The sequence below is a fragment of the Canis lupus genome, chromosome 5 (assembly GCF_011100685.1).
Source record: "Canis lupus familiaris isolate Mischka breed German Shepherd chromosome 5, alternate assembly UU_Cfam_GSD_1.0, whole genome shotgun sequence".
Taxonomy (NCBI): Eukaryota; Metazoa; Chordata; class Mammalia; order Carnivora; family Canidae; genus Canis; species Canis lupus.
Genome location: NC_049226.1, coordinates 32,570,661 through 32,590,825, shown reverse-complemented (window position 1 = coordinate 32,590,825; position 20,165 = coordinate 32,570,661). Strand labels below are relative to the sequence as shown.

Here is a 20,165-nt window from a genome sequence, read left to right as displayed (position 1 = left end):
GACAAGTAAAATGAGAAAAGCTGGTCAGGTGGGTGGGGGCTTGGAGAAATTCTGGTACACATACCTTGACAGCGTGGGCCGCCACTCATCAGGGTAATCAGGCCCGGTGTTACATAGTTTAAAAAATTTTTTCTTTTCCCCAGAGAAGCCAGAAATCCAAATTTCTCTGCTCAATATCCAAATTTTTAAAGTGGCTAACACACTAAAAATTGTGCAGGCCAACAACACAGGCCAAACACGCACACCAGCTTACAACCTCTGATGTATACCCTGTACTGCTTTTGTTCCCATCTTCTCATATGATCCTCAGACTAGGGGGCAGATACTATTATTAGCCTCATTTTACAATGGTGGAATCTTAGGCTGAGAGTGGTTCAGTACCTTATACAAAGTTTGAGCACCAAAGCTGGAATTTGAAGGTTGTTTTTTGCTTTTTTTTTTTAAAGTGAGCTCTCATTACAAATGCATCCTTTTAGAAATAACTTTTCAAAAAAATCCTATGGATAACACTTATCCGAAAACAATATGTTACAAGAAGGTAAAAACAAAGAGAATGACCACTAGTCCCAACATGCAAACACAGGCACTATTCATTGGTGCATTTCCTTCCCAGAAAGAAAGAAAAGAAAAAATTCCCTAATCACTCAACAAATGTTAAGCACCTGCTATCCTATGGGTCAGGACCCGTGCTAGGCGCTGGGGATATTACAGTGAACAAAACACAGTTCCTGCCCTCATAGGTAGGGCGTACAGTCTACTTCTTGATCTTTGTTCCATTCTACCGGCAACCTAGTGTTACTCTCCAAAGAAACTTCTACAAGAAACCAGAAAACAGTGCATTTCTGGAGGGGCCACGGCTTCCGCCCGCCCCGTCCCACTTGGGCGCTCTCCCCACCAAGGCAATGGTGTGAGAGGACTGGATTCCAAGTGGAGCTGCGAGGTCCTGGCTCTTGGCCCTCTGTCCTCAAGGAAAAGGGTCCGCAGGGGGCAAGTGATAGGAGGCGTCCAGGAAGATGACGAGGGTCCCAACGCTAGTGAAGATGATGAAGGTCCACAGGAAAAGGCGATCCACTACCATGGCCACAAATTGCCAGTCTTCTTTCAGCTGGGGGTAGGCAGCGTAAACTCTTTTTGAGCTCCAGACCCCCAGGGGAAGGCCTGCCCTGTACCCTTGCCCTCGTCCTCCTACGGATCGGACGCAGGGGCGGGCCGCTGGGTCGAGGAAAACGAAACTGCGGCCGCTGGACGGAGTGAGGAACCAGTCGGAAGACAGGGGCGGGACCAAAGAGGCAAGCTTCCAATCAGAAGCAAGATTGGGCGATGGGGGCGGGGCCACGGGCCCGCCGGGCCCGCCCCGCTCAGCCCTCATGGGACTTACCGCGTCGTGGTCCTCCTGTTCCTGCAGCTGCCGAGCGATGTAGCTAATCGAGGAAACGACCTCCCGTAGCTCGGGAGGCAGGCCCACAGCCGGGTTTGGACCATCGACAAGTCGCCGCAGGTCCGGGGCAGACAATTCAGGCTGGAATCTGGAAGAGGCGGGACAGTTTGGCCACGCTCTGGGCTCCGTTCCGACTCCCTCCTCCGACACTCATTAGTTTTCAGAACGTAAGAAGGCCCTTTAGGCTCTCCCCGCCGGCGGCGATCTCTCCTGCCTTCCGCAATTCCTCCCATCTCAACACGTTCCACTGTCCGCCTTTCAGCAAAGTTGGCGGCGGAAGGGATACTACGATTCCCGTGATGCTCAAGGGCATCTTCCGGGACCCTAAGCCGCCTGCCTCTGCACAGGCTTCTGGGAACTGTAGTTCCCTCTCTCCTTTCCTCGTAGGCGACTGGGAGGAGTGGGTACTACCTGTTGGGTTTGGGGAAGAGAAAATCGTTCAGTGGCTTCCGGATGAAATATTCATCTGTTCCCCGACCCCAGCCACTTCCTGGAGAATCCCTGAGGGCTACGGGAGGTGGCTCCGGCATCAGGTCTCTCTCAGGTTTGGGCCTCTTCAGACCCAGGTATAGAGGGAGTTTGTGGATGAAGATCTGCTGAGTAGAAAGGCGTGTTGGCGGGGGGGGGGGGGGGCTCTCATGCTTTCCGACGGGAAGGGAAGCAGCCCACCGGTCCTATCCCCGCGCCTGCGTGCGCGCGTCCCTCCCAGCTACCCAGACAAGGAAGTGCAACCACACATCACATCAAGAGCTCCTGAGTGGCCTGGGAGGCGTCCTGGCCCGGGGGCGGGGGGGGAGTCCCGAAGGCTTCCACCCTGATAGAACCTGACCCTGAGAATGTTTCCCTGCAGCCCAGAATGGGCAGTATGGACGAAGAAAATATGGGATCTGTGGCATGACAAATGTCAGGGGGGTAAAATTAACTGTGCAACGTTTCAACACCCAACAGGCCTTAACACTTGAACACTCTACCAGGAGTTGTAGTTCTCCCTCAGGTCTATGAAGTTGGTAGGCAGGTTGCAGGAGCCACACCTGCGCAAAAAGACAAATGCTAGGACGGAGGATTAACATGGATTGGAGGAGGACATCTTACCTGGCGGACCCAAGTGGGCATTTGGTGGGTGTGGGGTGAGCGATGGTGCAGGTTGAGGACCACAACGCTCAGGATGACGGAGAAAGTGACGAGGATCATGGTAAACATGAGGTACTTGATAATGATGGGGACAGACAGGGAGGTCTCAGGAACTTTGTCTGCCAGCAGCAACAGGAACACAGTGAGGGTGAGCAGGGCAAAGATGGAGAGCCCCATCTTTTCTCCTTGCAGGGCAGAGAAGAAGGCGGAAACATTAGACTTTGCCAGAAGGCAATTTTCGTGGCACAATCAGTGACCGTGTTTCCAGCCCACTCAAGGACAGGCTTCTGGAAGGGCCAACTGCATGCAGATGATTCCTACAATTAAACCTCCAGCCCAGATTTGTTCTCCTAAACTCCAGATTTATAGCCACCTGCTGATCTAAACTCTCTGCTTGGACAGCCAGTAGACATCTCAAATTAACACATCCCAAACCTAATCCCCTGATCACCAACCCTTCCCACTGTCTCCCCCATTTCATGAATGAGAAATCCATCTTTCCTGGAACTCAGGCCAAAATCCTGTTAGTCATTCTCCACTCCTCTCTCTGTCTCTCTCATCCCATATCCAATCCATAGCAAACCCTACTGGCTCTATCTTCAAAATATATTCATACAAACAGCCATCACCTCAGCTCTGAGTTAGGATGAAGCAAAGTGGAGGCCTTAATAATATTTCCTCCTGCTGACTGTTCTCAACAGAGCAGCCAGATAGATCCTGCTAAAATGTAAATTAGATCATATCACTTCTCTTCTCAAAACCTTGGAGTGGCCTCTCACGTTCTTTAGCATAAAAGCCAAAGTCCTCAGTGTGGTTGACAAGGCTTTCCCCATTATCTGTCTGACTTGATCTCCTACTGTTTTCCTCTTGCTTATATCACTCAGTTATCCTGGCTATTTCCTGAGTATGTGAGGCTCACTCCCCCTTGAGGGTCAGTGAAGGTCCCCCTCAGTGAGTGCATGCACTGTTAACTCCAGCTGGTACATTATTCCCCCAGATTTCTGCCTGCCAGGGTCGTTCACTTGGTCCCATCCCAAGCAACTGCCAATGCTCCCTTCAATTCTTTATTCAAATATATGATATATATTTTAAATATTTTGTTATTTGTTTGTTTGTTTATTTATTTGAGAGAGAGAGAGAAAGCATGAGTAGGGGGGAGGAGCAGAGGGAGAGAGAGAAGCAGGCTCCCCCAAACCCAGGACCCTGAGATCACGACCAGAGCCAAAAGCAGATGCTCAACAGACTGAGCCACCCAGGTGTCCTCTTTGTTCAAATATTGATCAAATATTTTCTTTTTATTGAGGCATTCACTGACCACTTTTTTTTAAGATTTTATTTTTATGTAATCTCTACACTTAACATGGGAGTTCAACTTACAACCCCTAGAACGAGAGTCACATGCTCTATGGACTGAACCAGCCAGATGCCCCTGACTATTCTATTTTAATTAATTAATTAATTAATTAATTAATTAATTAATGAGAGGGAAGGGGCAGTGGTAGAGGGAAAGAGAGAGAATCTTAAGCAGGCTCCCCGCTGGTCATGGATCGCACAACCCTGGGATCACGACTGAACTGAAATCAAGAGTTGGACGCTAAAAAAAAAAAAAAAAAGTTGGACGCTAAACCAACTCAGCCACCCAGGCACCCCCTGACTTCTATTTTAAATTGTAACCCTTACCCCCATTCTAATTCTCTATAACCACTTTTCTTGCTTTATTTTCCTCCTTAGGACTTGTCCTCTTCTAACATACTATCAACTAGATATATTTGTTTATTGACTGTCTCCCCGCTGGAATATGAACTCTACAAGGCCAGGATTTTTGTCTCTTTGACTCACTGATGTATCCCAGGGCCTAGCCCATTACAGATGCTAAACAAACATCATTGCATGAATGAATAGACCAACCTTGAAGCTTTTTTTAGGAACCAAATAGCAATCTGAAGGATCTAAAAATGAAACAAGGTATATATGGATATGCCAGGTGGCTGATTATTCCTGTGGCATACAACAGGCACCACAAACTTCAAGGAAGGTATTGAAATAAAAAAAAAAAAAAAACTTTTATGCTCTGCTCTACTTAAGTCCTATAATATTGGGTTCCAAGATTTGCCCAGCTCTGGGAGCAAGGAGAAGTTACATTTGGAAGTGTGTTCTAGAGCTGGATCACTTTCCTTCCCTAGACAGAGAACTTGGTGCCAGAGAGGAGGAAAGCAAGCTTTAAATACCAGAGTTAAGGATTTCAGTCTCTGAATCAGACTGGCACCAACCAGGGTTGGAAAGGCGACACTACCTGTCTCTAACTAACATGGGGCAAATGACTTAAACTCTTTCAGCCTCTTTGTCCTCCTCTCTAAAGTGGGAAGACAATTCAGTACTCACCTCACAGAGTTATTGTAAAGATCACAATTGAGTTAACATAGGGGCGCCTGGGTGGTGCAGTCAGTTGAGGGTCTGACTCTTGGTTTTGGCTGGGGTCGCAGTCTCTGGGTCATGAGATCAAGCCCTGCTTCTGGCTCTGTGCTCAACGCAGAGTCTGCTTGAGAGTCTCTCTCTCCCTCTGCCCTTCCCTCCCCTCAGCTCTAAAATAAATAAATAAATCTTAAAAAAGGAAATAAAGGAGTTAATGCATGTAACATGCTAATTGTACTACTTACCGCAAGTGCTCACACATAATAAAACTAATACCAACACTTATATAGAACTTACTTGGTACCAGGTGTAGTTCTAAGAAACTCAATTAATCCTCAAAATAATCCTATTAAGTAGGGACTCATACGAAGGAATTTGCCCAAGGTTACTCTGTGACTACATTATGCTGCCTCCTGGAAAAATGTTGCTATTATTTCCAAGGAAGATAAGAGGCCAAGGGACTAGCAGGTGGCTGAAAAAATGGGGGAGGCGGGTGGGGAGGCTACCAGGAATGGGGAAAAGGAGGGTTGTTCTAACTCCAGTAGTTTGTTGGTCCCAAGGATGAGATCTTAGGATTCTGAAGGGAAGAGTTCAGGAGCTCCCGGGATGGAGAGAAGAGGGCAGTAGAGGGGAGGCCCAGCCTGAGGTGGGAGGGGAAACCTGGATCCTAGGAGGAGACCCTGATAGAAGGGAAAACCTGGGCAGGATGACCTTCAAACCACCCTTGATGGCGTTGGCCAAAACCCTTGCCTGGATTCAGGGTGGAGAGGAAGAAGCTGTACAAGCGGTGAAAAGGCAGGGCTGGGGGCCTCTCCCTCCCTTACCTGCATCTGGTGGCAGGTAGAAGACGAAGATGGCCAGGAGGGTGATGAGGATGCAAGGGGCAATGACGTTGACCAGGTAGAAGAGAGGCTTCCTGCGGATGATGAGGTAGAAGGTGACTTCTTGCCGCTGTCCTTCCCCGCCCCGCCTAGGATCCACCGGAGGCTGCACTAGCCGGGAAGGCTTGTGGATAATTTCCCACTGGCCATTCTCTGCGAGGAAGCAGAGGGGAGGAGGGAAGTCAGGGATGCACATGTGAAACCTGTCCTTACTGCTGCCAGATCTGGCTTTGTTCTGGCACATCCTTGACCCGAGGGGCTGATGTGATGAGGCATTAGCCTGTGGACACTGGGCTGGGTAGCCCATCTCTGGTGAACTTGAACGAGTCTCCATTTCTTTTTCCCTTTTTAAGATGTTATTGATTTATTCACAAGAGACACACACAGAGAAGCAGAGACACAGGCAGAGGGAGAAGCAGGCTCCCTGAGGGGAACCCAATGAGGGACTCGATCCTGGGACCCCGGGGTCACGCCCTGAACTGAAGGCAGCCGCCCAACCGCTGAGCCACCCAAGCACCCCACATCTCCATTTCCATATCTGCAAAATGTAGATTCTCACTCATCTTGCCCACCCCACAGGGTTGTCCTGGGCATTGCTGAAGGAGGATATTTGTCAGCCTGTTAGAAACTGACATCATAAAGCCCATGGACGTGGGAGCCACAGCCACTCACCAATGAAGGTCCCTTCATGAATGTGCACTTCCTGCAGCTCCTGCCTGTCAGGACCCAAGCCCGTGTGCAGGCTGACCTCTGAGCTGTCATAGCTGTAGGAGCTGAACACCATGGTGCAGTTCTGCCAGTCGAAGGGGAAGTAGGTGACCTGGATGGAGGGGGGAGTCACCAGAGCTGCCAGAGAGCTGTTCACGGCTGGGGGCTTTGGGAGGTCAGTAGGCAGGTAACAGAGAAGTAGGGTCAGAGGAATTGGAAGGTTATTAGGGGAGCCCACGGGCAATGGAAACGGGGTCGCTGAGAAACACTGCATGTCAGTGACAGTGGACAGAGAAGATGAAATCATGCAAAATCAGGAGGGCGGGAGCGATGGGAGGCTTATGGGGTTTTTGCGGAGTCAGTGTTTCAGGAGAGGCAGGGTTCCCAGGGGGAGTCCCCGGGGCACCTGGATGCTGCAGCTGCTACGGTAGAGGCCTGGAGGCTGCCAGCGCACGGAGCCGTCTGAGGACACCACGACGTTCAAGTCCAGAGCAACGTCGAAATTGCCGTCGTTGCTGCGGGTGAGGAATGGGCTCGGCCTGGACCCGGACCCTCCCCCTGGAGACCCCGCCCACTCCCTCAGTCTCGCGGAGGACCCTACTTGTTCAGGAGCACCACGTCTGGAAGCCACACGGATCCAGCCGTTATGCGGAGTGAATCGATACCCTCGTACTCTGCAGGGTCCCAGCTCAGCCTGTAGTCAGTCCACTCCTGTGGAAGCAGAGGCTGAGGGGCTGTCCAGGATTGAGCCTGGAAGGGGACGTGGGATGTCCAGAGGGAGCTGGGGAGGGAGTACAAAAGAGGGGAGCCGGCAGGCTTGGGCTGTGGTTCTGGAAGTCGGAGTTCTGATTACGGCTGCACGTTTACTCGTTGGGATCCCATCAGCTAATTTCCCCTTCCCTCGAGCTGGGCCCCAAATTTTGGGTCTAAAAACGAGGAGGGTGCACTAGTTAGCCACGAAAACGGTGTTTTTCAAACTGCAGTTCGTGACCCTTTAGTGGGTAGGGAATCAAATTAGTGGCCCCCCAAAAGTGTTAAAGTAGAATAAGAAAAGCATGGGATGCAACTCTCATAGTAAAGATAGGTATTGTTTCCTGAAGTTTCTGTCTCTCTTATATTTTCCGAGGTCCTGGTGCAAGAAAATACTCTTACTGAGGCGGACATTGGAGGAAATTGTAAAGGCAGCGGGACGCCCTTTCCCACCCCGCGGGGGTCTGCATACCAGGTCTAAGTACACCTTTGTGCTCATCTCCTCATCCTTCTCGTTCTAGAAGGGAAAAGTTTAAAAAGAGTAGAGGGGATGTGACTAGAAAGAAATGAAGGGGCTCCGCGGGTCAAGCTCTCACTGGAAATCCCTCTTTTTCTGAGTCCCCCTTTCTTGGCTACAAGCCCCGCCTCCTGGATGCTGCATGGTGTAAGCCCCACCTCTATCTCAGAAACTTCCGGCGGTCTACACCGCCAGCCAATCCAACTACCAGGCCGCCCCCCGGCCCCCACCCACAGCCCGTAAATCACCCAACCCTGCATCTCCGCCCGCCGTTATTTCCCGACCCGATGCGGCCGCAAGCTCCGCCCCAGCCTGCGACCCCGACCCGGGACCCGCCCCCCAGCCAGTCCAGGGCGGCAGCCCCGGTTCCACCCGCAGCCGGTCCAGAAGCCACGCCCACGGCTCGTCCATTGGTCCGACGTCCACCCAATGGGGTCTGCCAACTGCCCGTCCATCTCCCGGCCTGGCTCCGCCCCAGGCCCAGCCACGCCCCCGCCACGCCCCCCGCCGGTCCTAGGGCCCGAGCTCAACCCCCGCGCGCGCCCTCACCAGGCTGATGAGTTGCGCCAGGCTGAGGCCGACACTGACCCCCACGCTATCCCCCACCTCCCGCGCCGGCCGCACCGAGCTGTCGTAGCCCAAGAAAAGCTTCTCGCGGAGCCGGCCCTCCACCTCCGTGCCGCGGGCGCCTGGAGGAGAAGAGCAACCAGTAAAGCCACCGTAACCGGCCACGACCCCTGCCCGTCACTGCCCCCCCGCCGCCCGCCCCGAGAGGCTCAGACGTACCCGGGGCGAGTGGCACCCCCAACGCCCCCAGCAGCAGCAGCAGCGCCCCTGCGGTCATAGCTCGGCCGGTTGGTTGCTCAGTGAGTTCGCTCGATTCACCAACGCGGGGGGGGGGGGGGGGGGGAAGTGACGAGGCGCCCAGGAATGTGCACCTGTTGTTGGGGGGCAGCCGCCAGCCCATCCTCCCCGCCCCACCCCTAGGACTTGGTCCCGCCCCAAGCAACTGCCAATGCCCGCCACCCATAGATGACAGACAACATTTGAGTTGTATAAATCATCTTTAATGGAGAGAGCATGGAGTGGAGACCCCATCGTCCCCTGGGAGCGAAGCCAGGAGAGGGGGTGGGGCCTAAGGGGTCTGTGTGGGTGAGGGGAGTAGGCACCCCTCTTGCAACAAGCCAGAAATAGAAAGAGCCTGAGGAAAAGTGACTTGCCTCGGAGCCTGAGCCCTTCCCTTTATGGTCTCCTGTCTACCCTGCCCAGGTCTCGAAGCCACTCAGTCTCCCTCCTAGTTGACTGGTGGGTTCCTGATCTTTTTCAGGCCTGCCCCTAGCTCTCCATGCTGTTCAGAAAAATCTAGTCAGGCCCCTTTTGGGTACCTAAAACTTAGCTCAGGTTATAGCTGTAAGGTAAAGCAAATTCTATTCAGTTAGAAGCTCTGGGGATATATGAGGTCTGGAGCCCAAGAGGGGGCTCCTCACCCTCCTTGGCCTGACTTCTACAGGAGAGGGGTTAAACTTATTGCTGAACTGGGGTCTCTGCACGGGGGGGGGGGGTGTCAAGGCTGTGCCCTGTTTGTTCTTTTCATTTGAGATCCATTACCTTAAAGACCTCAGCTTTAGAAGGGACCCAGAAGGTATTCCTGTGGAGGTAGCTAAGTGTCCATGTCCCTACAACCCCGGCACAGCCAAAACATGCCGTGGTTTGGGCCCCTTGGCCATCCCAGCTTCTCTACTATGAGCCAAGGATTTCTTCCCGGACTCCTCTGCCCTCCTTCAGACTCCGTTTCCCTGGCAGGACCCCAGCTGAGCTGGAGGAGCTAGAAATTACGTGTAAAAATAAGGTTAGCATTCTATAGGAAGACTCGAGTTTTTAGAAAATCTAGGAAAAACAAGAGGTGTTTCTTGATTCATCAACAAAGCTCCCCATGAATCAGAACTAGGTTCTTTCCAGAGCTCATCTTTCACAGGTATTACTAGAGAAGGTAGGAGGGTGGGTCTGGAGCTCACTCTATATGGGCATTTTTTTAAAGATTTATTTTTATTTATTTATGATAGACATAGAGAGAGAGAGAGAGGGGGGCAGAGGGAGAAGCAGGCTCCATGCCAGGAGCCCGACGTGGGACTCGATCCCAGGACTCCAGGATCGCGCCCTGGGCCAAAGGCAGGCGCAAAACCGCTGAGCCACCCAGGGATCTCCTCTATATGGGCATTGATATGGCTATAGAAGCCCAGGTTCCATCCTGGAGGGAAGGGCTGAGAGTCGTGGTCTATGTCCTAGAGCTGATTCAGAAGGAAGTATGGCTCTGTATGTGTCTAGAACACTGTGCTCTAGAATTGGGGGTCTTTGGGATAAGAAAGTTAAAACTGTGGTGATCTGAGACTGGTCCTAGTTCAGGCCAAGGCCAGCAGCTGGACAGGGCTCAAATCCAGCCTCTCTCTACTTGGAAACCGGGGGTCCAGCTGGGTCAAGGACAGAAGCCTGATGGATCCAGAGCAGAGCCTGGCAGCATGCCAGCATGCCAGCACAGAGCCTTAGTGCAAAAAGGGCCCTGGCTAGGATGCCTGGTGTTCCAGAATCTCTCCAGAACAAGGCAGAAGGTGGAGTGGGGCAAAAAGGAAATTAATCCTGAGCTCCTGTAGGGCTATAAATCTATGGCTCAGTGGCAATGAAAAGGGCATAGTGCTCCCGGGATGCGCTGAGCCCAGGGTGGGGAGTGTTTGTGTCCTGGTTCTTTCTGTCAGTTTGGGAACCCCCCAGCGCCTTCTCAGGAAAAGGCTTTTGGGGGTGGGGCTGTGAGTGTGGAAGGAAAGAAGTGATTGGCCAGGACCATTTTCAGACATCCCCCTCTCTGAAATCCCAGGAGCTGAAGCCTGGAAGAGGCGAGGAGTCACAGCCAGCCCCTTGGCTCCTGCAGGATAGAACATCTGCTGGGGCCTGGCTGCTCAGGGCATGGGTGGTGGTGGCAGGGCTGGGAGCAGGGCTGGGAGACAGGCTGTGGTGGTGGCTAGCTCAGTGCAAGTGCAGGGAGCCTCCAGTCCACAGACTACATTTTAGGGGGCAGGGGGACTGGGAGGTGAGGTCTCAGGGACACTGTGGAGAGAAGGCTCCCGGTACATGGCCACTGTAAAGGGAAGAGAGAGGAGCAGGAAGGAGAATTAGGCACAGAGAGATCGAGAAGGAATCAGAGGCTCAGAAAGGGAGCCCTTCTCCTCCCCCCATCCTCTGCGAACCTCAACCCACAGGAGGAGGGCTCCCCAAACCCTCAAAGGCCAAAGTCTTCTTAGCTTGACTTGTCATAACAGGTATTCCCCCCCCCACCATAAGGCAAGCAATATACCAAGGTTGTGACAAGGTATGAACATATACAGCAGCGTGAACATACACACAAGCTTCGCGCTTGTGAACCAGGAAAGGATCAACAGGTGTCCTCTGTTAACGCCTGTGGCCTCTGACTTGTGTGTCTGCTCAATGACCACATCTAGGTCAGCACCCTCCCATGTGGCCCACCTTCTCTGGAGTCCATACTCACCCTCCAGGAGCTTGGGCACGAAGTGGGCGGCGGCCTTGGTCTTCTTGACTCGATTTCCCTTCATGACTCGGCCCTCCTTGTCCAGGCCCAGGTACCAGGCCCGGCCAGAGCGGCGCTGGCGATAGAGAGCAGAGGCGTACAGGACATAGTAATTCTCAAAGACGCATTCCTTAAAGCGACACTCAGCTGTGAAATGTGGCTGGGGAGACAAAGACCCAGAGAGGCACACACAGAGAGACAAAAAGACACATCACTGGACAGAAGGGAGCCCTGGGAAGAATGAGCCAGGACAGAATCCATACATTTTGGGCTGGGAGGGCCCACTTCTCACGCCACGCAGAAACTAGGAGAAAGGGAGCATGGGGGAGAGTGTGGTCACCCCCCCCTACCCCATGGAGGGTTAGAAACCAGATCAGGGTGGTGGTGGTGGAGCAAACCCCAGGCCACTCAGCTTCATCGTCTCACCGAGCTATAGAGAAGCCCCTCTGCATTCATGGCCATGTAGTGACCCAGCTTGGCACTCTGGATGGTGACCACACGGAGCCCCACGGGGATCAAGTTGAAGTGGGCTGGGGGTGGAGAGAGGCGGCGTCAAGCCCTGGGGCCTCAGACCCCCAGCCTGGCTCCCCACAGCCCAGTTCTAAGGCTTCCCTTAGGGGGCAAAGAGCCAGAGAAAACAGCACCTGAAGAGGGAACAGGACGGCCCCTTCCTAGCCCCACTCTGTGTCCCTTCCCACCCAGCAGCAGGGTTCCCCTCTCACTAAAGGAGCTGGTGTCCTCTGGGGTGCCCTGGATGCTTCCGTCAGGATTTGCCTGGAGGTAGAAGCCCTGGCGGCAGAACAGTTTGGTGACAATGCCTTTGAGCTGAGGCTCTGGAGAGAGAGAGAGAGAGAGAGATTCATCTTTGAATATGACATCTCTGTTACCCAGAAACATTCCTACACTTGGCGGGATCAGAGGAAGGAAAGAAGGGAGAATGGGAGGGGAAGCCAAGGGTCCCAGGCCCCCAGCTCTCTGACTCTCTAAGCAGGCTCTCCTCCACCTCTCTCTGCCTCCGGAGGAAGCCCGGGTGTGGGTCCTTGCCGCTTCCTCTAACCCTCAGCTTTCAGTTTAATTTATTGAAATTTATTTAAATGGCTTAATTCCTACTCCACAGCTCCACCAGAAGTGGGGGAGGGGAAAGGAGGGGAGAGGAAGGGGAGAGAGCCACCGGGAAGCAGAGGATGGAGGGAAGTGGGCAGGACCGGAGAAGGGACAGGGGGCTAGTGACTGGGGCGGAGGGGCGGGGGGCGCCCCCTCAGAAGTGGGGATGGGAGCGGGCCCGACGCTGACTCAGCACCTGCTGCTGCGGCTGCTGCTCGCTTGGCGCGGGCCTTGCCTTGGCCCAGTGCCGGCCTGTCTGACACTGACCCATCTGTCTGTCTGTCTGTCAGTCTGCGGGCTCGCGGGGGCCCGGCCCTCCGCGAGGCTCGGCCCCTCCCCTGCAGCCAGGTAACCCGCCGGAGATGGGGGACGCTCCGCTGCACTGAGGGGTAATGGGGCCGGGGAGCTAGTGAGGCGGGCGGAGTCACGTGGGGGCCGGGGCCCGCTCCGAAGGTGGGCTGCGGACCGTACCACCTCGGAGGGCCTGCGGCGGGGTGAGGAGGGCACGAGGGGGCTACCCCTCGGGGAGCCGGCCGCGGGCGGGAGCCGGGCCAGAGGGACTCCCGCCGCCCGTGCCTGGACGGGGACCACGCGCCAACCCTCACAACTCTCCTCCCCTGCCGCTGGCTCCCGGCCGACTTCCTCGTACCCCCTCGCAGGTGGTACGACCCCCCAGTCTCCGAGCGGGTCTCTCGGCCCGTGCTGGGTCTGAGTTCCTCGCGGCGGAGGGTCCCCCGAGCGTGTGCGAGCGGGTTTCGGAGTCGCCGGGAGAGGGTGGGTTCTGGGGGTATGGCCGGCTCCCCTCTTAGAGCGCAGGTCACCGAGGAGGGCGCTCGGAGGGGCGGGCTGGCGAGGTGGCTGCAAGGACACCCGGGGGAGAGCTGGGGAGATTGGCGCCCAGCCAGGCGGGCACGGCCAGCAGGAACGGAGCCAAGGCGTGGAGGAGCGGGAGAACCGGGGCGGGGGCGGGGCTGCCGGAGCTGCAGAAACCCTCGGGGTGACCCAGGCGTCCGGAACCCCCAGGCCCCTCCGCTCGGCTTTGAAAGAATCGCGAGAGCCGGCACGTAGGCAGCGGACGGTGGGGGTGGGGACTCCTGCGTCGGATGGGGGGGGCGACCCGGGGCCGCGAGGCTCGGGAGCCCGGACCTAGCCCCTCAAAGCTTTCCCCTTGTCTTCGACAGCAAGGAGACTCGGGGTTATGGGCAAAAGAGAAGGGAAACTGAGGCACGGTGTGGCAGATACTGTGTGGTCCCGGCCCACCCTCCTTGACTTTCGGGGACCACCCCCTCAGTCGGGCCCCATCCTTCGGAGTCCCTGGCCTCAACCTCCCAGGCGGAGAGACCCCAGGCCCGGGGACCCCGCTCCAGACACTCACCAGGGCCGCGGTCCGGCCGCGCGGGCCGCCCCCCGCACAGTCGCACCTTGGACAGCAGGATGAGGAGCTGCTTCTGGCAAAGGGACTTGGTGCCGCGGGGACACACGCGCCGCTGCGCCGACACCGGCCGGCTGCCCCCCGGCTCGCGGACCTCCCGCTTCTGCCGGATCAGGCTACTGGCCAGAGCCGCCATGGCGCCCCGGGAGGAGAAACCCCCAAACTGGCAGGCGCCCGGAGCGCGCTGGGCTCCTCAAAGAGAAGCCCGCTCACCAGGGCATGCTCTTGACGCTGAGGTCCCAACTCACCGCCTCACCCACAGGACCCGAGGATAAGCCCCAGGCCTCCCCACCCTCCAGCTGCTGGCTCCCACCCTTGGGCCCCGTTCTAGCTCCACTCTACCCAGCAGCCTGTAAATCTCTGTCGACCCCACCCTCGACTTTTGGCCCCTACCGAAAACTACTCCCTCTCCTGTTCTTTCCTTACCCGTCCCCAGATCCCTTAGGCCAACGTGAAGACCCTCAAAATTCCCAAGATGTGGTTCCACTACCCCCAGCCATCTTTCCACCCTATTTTGGGGACCTGCACTGCCAAAATCCACTTCTATAATCTAAAGGGTTCAAGTCCTTAGCTTTGAATATATTAGCTCAACCCCATCCCTACTGGGGCACTGTCAGTGTGAGGGAGGGACCCAACCTTCGTGCCTTTGCCACCCTCTAAATGGAAAGGATCCTCCACTTTTTTTCCAGTTAAGTCCCCCAAAACTATGTCTGGGAAAACCCAGGCTGTCCCCGTTCAGCGACTAGGGGTTCCTGGGCCCTGTCTCTGGACAATACCTTGTTTTCACCAAGTCACCCCCATTTCTAGTGGCACATGGTACAGCTGCTGATCCCCTTTCCTCACCTTGTTACCCTCCACTCCTTTTGAAATCACCTCCAAATCCACCCTTCCCAGTGGATACACCAAGTGGTTGTCTGGAGGGCCTCTGTCACCTCGAAATAGGGAGCATCCGTTTTTTTTTTTTTTTTTTTTTTTTTTCTGATTGCCCCTTAATTTCCTCGGGGACAGCTGGTGCTGTTTAGATCCCACGCCCCCTCCCAGAGGAGTGCACCCACGTTATTACCAGTTCCCGAATGTGAACAGGCCCCCTACGAGTCAGAGTGCATCAGAGCTTTCTGCGACAGGGCTTCTCATCTTCCCCGGGACAGCCTAGAGCACCCCCTCTTCCTTCCCCGACGCCCCTCGACCTGTCCTGTCTCGTTGATCCGGCGACGGGTGGCGCTGGCTTCTGTTCCAGGCTCCTCCCTCCCTGTCCCTCGCCAGCCGAGCTTCCCCCAACGCCGGGCTAGGCGCCCCGGACCCCCAGGAAGGAGGAAGGATGTCTCCGCAGAGCGCCCGGGTCCGGCGAAGTCAGAGCACTGGGCCGGGCGGCTGGACCAAGCGGCGGCAGCGGCAGCGGCAGCGAGAAGCTGAGGCGGCGGCGGCGACAGCAGCTCTCCCTCCTCCGAGAGCCGGCCTGGGGGCGGGGCAGGGGGCGGAGACGCCGGGAAAAGGGGAGTGCAGCCGGGCGGGCGGAACCCCAGGGTTCCTCGGAGGCCAGGAGTGGGGACGGTCTCGGAGGCGGGCGGAGCCGAGGCAAGGCCGCCCGTCTTGGGGGTTCAGAGGAGGAGACAAGGAGGTGACTCCACTGAACGGAGCCCTAGATGGGAGGGGAGGTTGGGCTTCGGATAGATGGAATGGCGGACGCTGGGAGAATGGAGAGAGGGTCCCTCCTGCCCGGCTTGGGAGGGCAGAAACGAATGAGGGAAACGGGGTAATAACGGAGTAGGCGAGGGTGGTGGTGAGAGCCAGCCCTGGGCGCAATCCGGCCCTCAATCTCTCCGATTTTGTGTGAGCCAAATTGATCAGTCCCGGGTCTCCACACCCTCCTTTTGCGTCTTGTCAGCAAATATACACCCCCCCCCCACCCCTTCCCAATTGACTCCTAAGAGAAAAGACCAGAAAAACTGGGGAAGATGGTTGCCAGAGGATGCGCCGGGCTGGGAGGTGTGCTGGCAGCAGATCTGAGTAGAGATGCCAGAAATGGGACGACCTAGGCCAGGAACGGGGCAGGAGGATGGGGAGAAGCCCCGAGGAGGCCTTCCAGGCTGTGCTCTTCGGGCCCAAGGCACTCAGCGCGTGACCTCGGCGAGGGGCTAGCAGCCCCCACCACATCCCGCTGGCCAACAGAAGCACTTGTCCACGCGGGTAGGAGCAGCGTCTTTAATGGGCCCCGCCTCCCACGCCGGCCAAGCCGCCCCCCTTGCGTGCAGCCTTAGCCTCCTCCACCGCGGCGCGCAGGGCCCCGGCAGGGTCCCCGCGGAGCCGGGCCAACGCCCCGAGCAGCGCGGCAGCGCCGTCCCCCGCGCGGAGCTTTCGGCCGCTCAGAAAATAGTGGGGCAGTGTCCCGGCCTCGAGCACACGGCCCAGTTCATCCAGCAGCCCGAGGCAGCAGGCGCCCGCGTTCTCGGGCCGCGCGAGATAGAGCGCGGGCAGCCGCTCGCACGCCCAGTAGAGCAGCGTCCGCAGGAGGTAGGGCGCCGCGGCCCGGGTCCCGGCCACCAGCGGGCGCAGCAGCGCCTGGGCCGCCGCGTGCGCCTGCAGCAGCGGAGCGGGGATGCGCGCCTTGAGCGCCAGCTCCTGGCGGGCGAAGCAGAGCTGCCAGCCGCAGGCGCCCGGCGGCTCGGTGTGGCCGCCTGGCACCAGGTAGAAGGATGCCGACTCGGAGGCCAGCGGCCCGGCCCACGAATGGCTCCGGGCTCCCTCGGGCCAGCCGGCCACGGACACTACGGGAATTAGGTCGAAGAGCAGGAGGTGGCGCGGGGGCCCCGGCGTCGCCAGGAGGACGGTGGTGAACCCCGCGTGGCGCGCTGCGTGGACCAGACGTGGGGCCCCCGGGACCGGGAACAGGGACTCTGCGACCGCGGCCAGTGAAGCGAAGAACCACGCAGCCACCTGGGCGGGGCAGAGTGTGGGCCACGCCTCCCAACGCTCCGAGGGCCAGGGGATGGGGCTGACGACCGCTGCTTTCCTGAGGTCACCATTCAGGGTTTTCAGTGGGGTGGAAAGCTCCAGATCGATTACGTCTTGTCCCTCTGGTCCAGATGATTGATCCAAAGACACGGTTGGCTCAGGCTCAGTGCCATCGTGCGGCTGGTCTACCGGGCTTTGCCGGTCCTTGGGACTTTCTTCGCTTTGGGTTCGGTGGACTGAATCACGTCCTCCTGGGGCTGGGGGTCCCAGGCAGTCCTGCCAAGCCTCGCGGACTGAGGTTCCCCGTATCTGCTCTGGGAGGCGTAGCCGCGCGAAACAGGACTCCGCGTCCAGTTGCAGCTCCTGCCCAGTGCCGTCTAGCGAAAACACGGGCACTAGTAGTGTAAAGCCGGCATCGTAATGAGGCCCCCGGATGTAGGGGCCTAGGGGTGCAAGTCCCAGATCCAGGGAGCCCTCGCGAATCCCACCACGAAGCAGCAAGAGCTCTGCTTGGGGAGGAAAGCGCGGGTCCCGACGGTGTACGAGACCTACAGGATAAGACGGGTTCGGGAAGGCGTGACTCAAAGCCCGGGCGGGGTGGGGAGGGGCTGAAAGCTGCGAGCTCCCGAAGGCAGGGAGAGTTACTCACCGAGCAAAGAGAAGACAAAGTCCTTGGCCCGGAGGAGGTCTGGCCCCGGCTTGGGCGCGTCACTCCAGCTCTCCTGCACACCCAGCTCCTGGATCAGCTGGGTGAGTTCCTGCAGCTGCGCCCCGGAGCAGAAGTCTATGTCCGTGAGCGGCCGGGCTGGGGCTGGGGGTGGCGGCCCCCACCAGGGCGCACTGCCCCAGACCGCGGAAGCCATGTGATTCAATCGTTTGGGGGCTAGGGGAACCACGGACGGGGCGGGGTGGGGGGGAGAGACGTTTAGACGGCCGTTCCTCTGCTGCTAAAAGATAGCCGGCGTTCCTCTCTTCCCGAGGCCGCGAGTGCGCCCCAGGCACAGTTCGTCAGTGGGTCTGCAGCTGAAGGGCTGTGAATAGAGTCTTGAAAACGAACAAATAAATGCTTCCTCCGTCGTCGCCTTTTACTCAAATGCTGGTCCCCGCCTCCAAGGAGCGGCTCACCTGACTCAGCAGGTGTAGCTGTTGGGCCCTTCCTACGGGACGTGAGAGCCAGTCTCCGCCGCCGCCCCTCGTCTCCCTTCCCTTACCTCTTCGGAAGAGGCTTGTGGTCTGCGGCTGCCCTCTTCGGGATAGCTGCAAGGGCTGGGAAGGGAACGGACCGAAGGATTCAACAGGTAACTTCTTCCTGTAGCCCCAAGGCCACGCCCCCAAGTTGCGGTCACGCCCCTTTCTGGCTCCCGGGGGTGGTTCCGGACCCGCCCCGCCTCCCGCCGGAGCCCGGGCCCTCTCCGCCCCGCTGAGATCTCGCGCTGTCCTGGGGGTTGTAGTTTGTCTTCCGAGCTGCCGGGGCTTTCAGGCCACGCCCCCGCCTCCTTTCCTGTTCCGCTGAAGTAGTGCCTGATGGAAGTTGTAGTTTCTAGGGAGATCGCCTGTTCTCTGGCTTTCATGCCCAGGTCGGCCCCGCGCAGACATTCCGTGGGGTTGGAACAAGATGGATCTGAATAGCAACTAATAATGGGAGACATGATTAGGGGCCTCCGCATCTCGTGTGAGTAGAAGAGCCCAGGTCATTTAGATCTAGGAGAGGGTTCGGCCATGCCATCATTAACTTCATTTTAGAGGTGACACTGCAGCCTGCAAAGGTTGCACATGGTACAGCCGAGACAGAGAGGCATTGGAAAGGGGCTCCCAGCTAGGCGGGGAGGCATCTCTTTGGAGTCCGTGTCAGGCACCGTCTAGTAGGTGGTGACCCAAGAATAAACCTCTGCCTCAGGGAAGGGGCATACATCTTGGTGATGCCCATGTCAGACACACGAGCGCTGGCAGGGACACACTTTGGGATCTGCCAGCTCATGCATGGACACAGAAGAGTTATCAGGACTGAAAATCAGGTCCAGGTGAAAGGAACATGATTAGGAGAAGGACATTGCTTTCAGTGATCACTGCTGTCTGGGACACAGCTTTAGTTCGGGATGAGACTAGGAGCCAGACTGAGAAGATGGAACCAAAGGAAACCAGGGAGGCTCACAGATCAGACCCATCCACTGCTAGACCAGGATGTCTCACAATCCCTTCCCACACCCCTTCCCTACTTCCGAAGTGAGACAGACCTAAGTCCATGGCAAAGGACTGCGAAGGAGGGGACTCCCAAAATCCAGAGCTCAATTTGGGAAGCCCTGATCTCAGGGGTTTCTAGTCACTGTCGAAGAAAGCTATTTTCCCTCAGCAACTTCCAGCCCCAAAACACAGCCCGGAACTGAGGAGGCAGGTTTCCATATACCTGGTTGTGACACAAGAGACCAGATGGGGAGAACTGAAGGTTGGGCGCATTCTCACAGTCTGGGGCATCCCTGCATCTTCCCTCCTCCCCAGAGGGTGGTCCCTCACGCACACACACCCTGGGTTCTGTGGGAGTTTTGAAGGTGCTGGGTTTGAGTGACAAGGAAAAGGAAAGTTTCTCTAAACTCTAAAGCGTTGCTGTCCAATAGGATTTTCTGCGATGGTGGAAGTGTTCTTAATGTGTGCCGTCCAATATGGTAGCCACACATGGCTATTGAAGACTTCACATGTAGATAATGAGACTGAGGAACAGAATTTTAAATTTCCTTTTTTCAGGGGGCAACTGGGTGGCTCAGTGGTTGAGCATCTGCCTTTGGCTCGAGGTGTGATCCCGGGCCCTGGTACCAAGTCCCGCATCACGCTCCCCACAGGGAGCCTGTTCTCCCACTGCCTGTGTCTCTGCCTCTCTCTTCTATGTGTGTCTCATGAATAAAAAAATCTTAAAAATTTTTTTTTCTTCTTTTTCAAAGTAGGCTCCATGCCCAGTGTGGGACTTGAACTCACAACTCTGAGATCAAGAGTCACCTGTTCTACTGACTGAGCCAGCCTGGTGCCCCTACATTATATTTAATTTAATTTCCATGTTAACAACCATATTTGGCTAGTGGCTACTATATTGGGCAACACAGCAGTAGGCCTTGGGGATGATGGGTTTCGCCAAGCAGCAATGCAAGAGCAGCAGGGGCAGGGCTAGTACGAGTCCCCATCAGGCCCTGTGGGTGGCCAGCATTAGGAACGGGGCTGGGGTGCATGGGGTCCTCAAAACAACCACAGAACACTTCTCTTGACTCTTTATTCCG

General features: G+C 56.5%; 4 protein-coding genes and 1 long non-coding RNA gene across 8 annotated transcripts in view; 2 read left to right on the top strand and 3 right to left on the bottom strand.

Annotated features, from left to right (window-relative positions):
• Positions 1-364: 364 nt before the first annotated feature.
• On the bottom strand, positions 365-8,741 carry CHRNB1 (cholinergic receptor nicotinic beta 1 subunit). Of its 2 annotated transcripts, none has more exons than XM_038536684.1 (11): positions 8,624-8,741; positions 8,387-8,526; positions 7,793-7,837; positions 7,172-7,281; positions 6,977-7,085; positions 6,535-6,682; positions 5,806-6,015; positions 2,531-2,754; positions 1,850-2,031; positions 1,379-1,526; positions 365-1,105 (listed from the first exon to the last, which is right to left on the bottom strand). In XM_038536684.1, exons 1-11 carry the CDS (start codon positions 8,679-8,681, stop codon positions 965-967), a joined length of 1,515 nt encoding a protein of 504 aa, XP_038392612.1. In that variant the 5' UTR covers positions 8,682-8,741; the 3' UTR covers positions 365-964. The 2 variants fall into 2 exon arrangements, with proteins under 2 accessions (XP_038392612.1, XP_038392613.1); XM_038536685.1 differs by having other exon boundaries at positions 8,426-8,526.
• Positions 6,476-8,322, top strand: LOC119871844. The gene is made up of 3 exons (XR_005359463.1): positions 6,476-6,673; positions 6,933-7,091; positions 7,697-8,322. It is a non-coding gene; the product is annotated as an uncharacterized LOC119871844 (long non-coding RNA).
• Positions 8,742-8,882: 141 nt separating the features above from the next.
• Positions 8,883-15,819, bottom strand: FGF11 (fibroblast growth factor 11). Of its 2 annotated transcripts, none has more exons than XM_038536702.1 (5): positions 13,894-15,819; positions 12,137-12,247; positions 11,841-11,944; positions 11,376-11,490; positions 8,883-10,967 (listed from the first exon to the last, which is right to left on the bottom strand). In XM_038536702.1, the coding sequence occupies exons 1-5, from the start codon at positions 14,084-14,086 to the stop codon at positions 10,897-10,899; spliced, it is 594 nt and encodes a 197-aa protein (XP_038392630.1). In that variant the 5' UTR covers positions 14,087-15,819; the 3' UTR covers positions 8,883-10,896. The 2 variants fall into 2 exon arrangements, with proteins under 2 accessions (XP_038392630.1, XP_038392629.1); XM_038536701.1 differs by having other exon boundaries at positions 11,376-11,574; positions 13,894-15,809.
• Positions 15,820-16,138: 319 nt separating this feature from the next.
• On the bottom strand, positions 16,139-18,536 carry TMEM102 (transmembrane protein 102). Of its 2 annotated transcripts, none has more exons than XM_038536688.1 (2): positions 17,552-18,536; positions 16,139-17,279 (listed from the first exon to the last, which is right to left on the bottom strand). In XM_038536688.1, the coding sequence occupies exons 1-2, from the start codon at positions 17,763-17,765 to the stop codon at positions 16,153-16,155; spliced, it is 1,341 nt and encodes a 446-aa protein (XP_038392616.1). In that variant the 5' UTR covers positions 17,766-18,536; the 3' UTR covers positions 16,139-16,152. The 2 variants fall into 2 exon arrangements, with proteins under 2 accessions (XP_038392616.1, XP_038392615.1); XM_038536687.1 differs by having other exon boundaries at positions 16,139-17,450; positions 17,552-18,510.
• PLSCR3 (phospholipid scramblase 3) overlaps positions 17,329-20,165 on the top strand; it is a 40,122-nt gene continuing 37,285 nt past the window's right edge. Inside the window, exon 1 of the mRNA XM_038536700.1 lies at positions 17,329-17,652. The gene's annotated coding sequence lies outside the window, so the exon portion shown is untranslated. The remainder of the gene's footprint in view (positions 17,653-20,165) is intronic.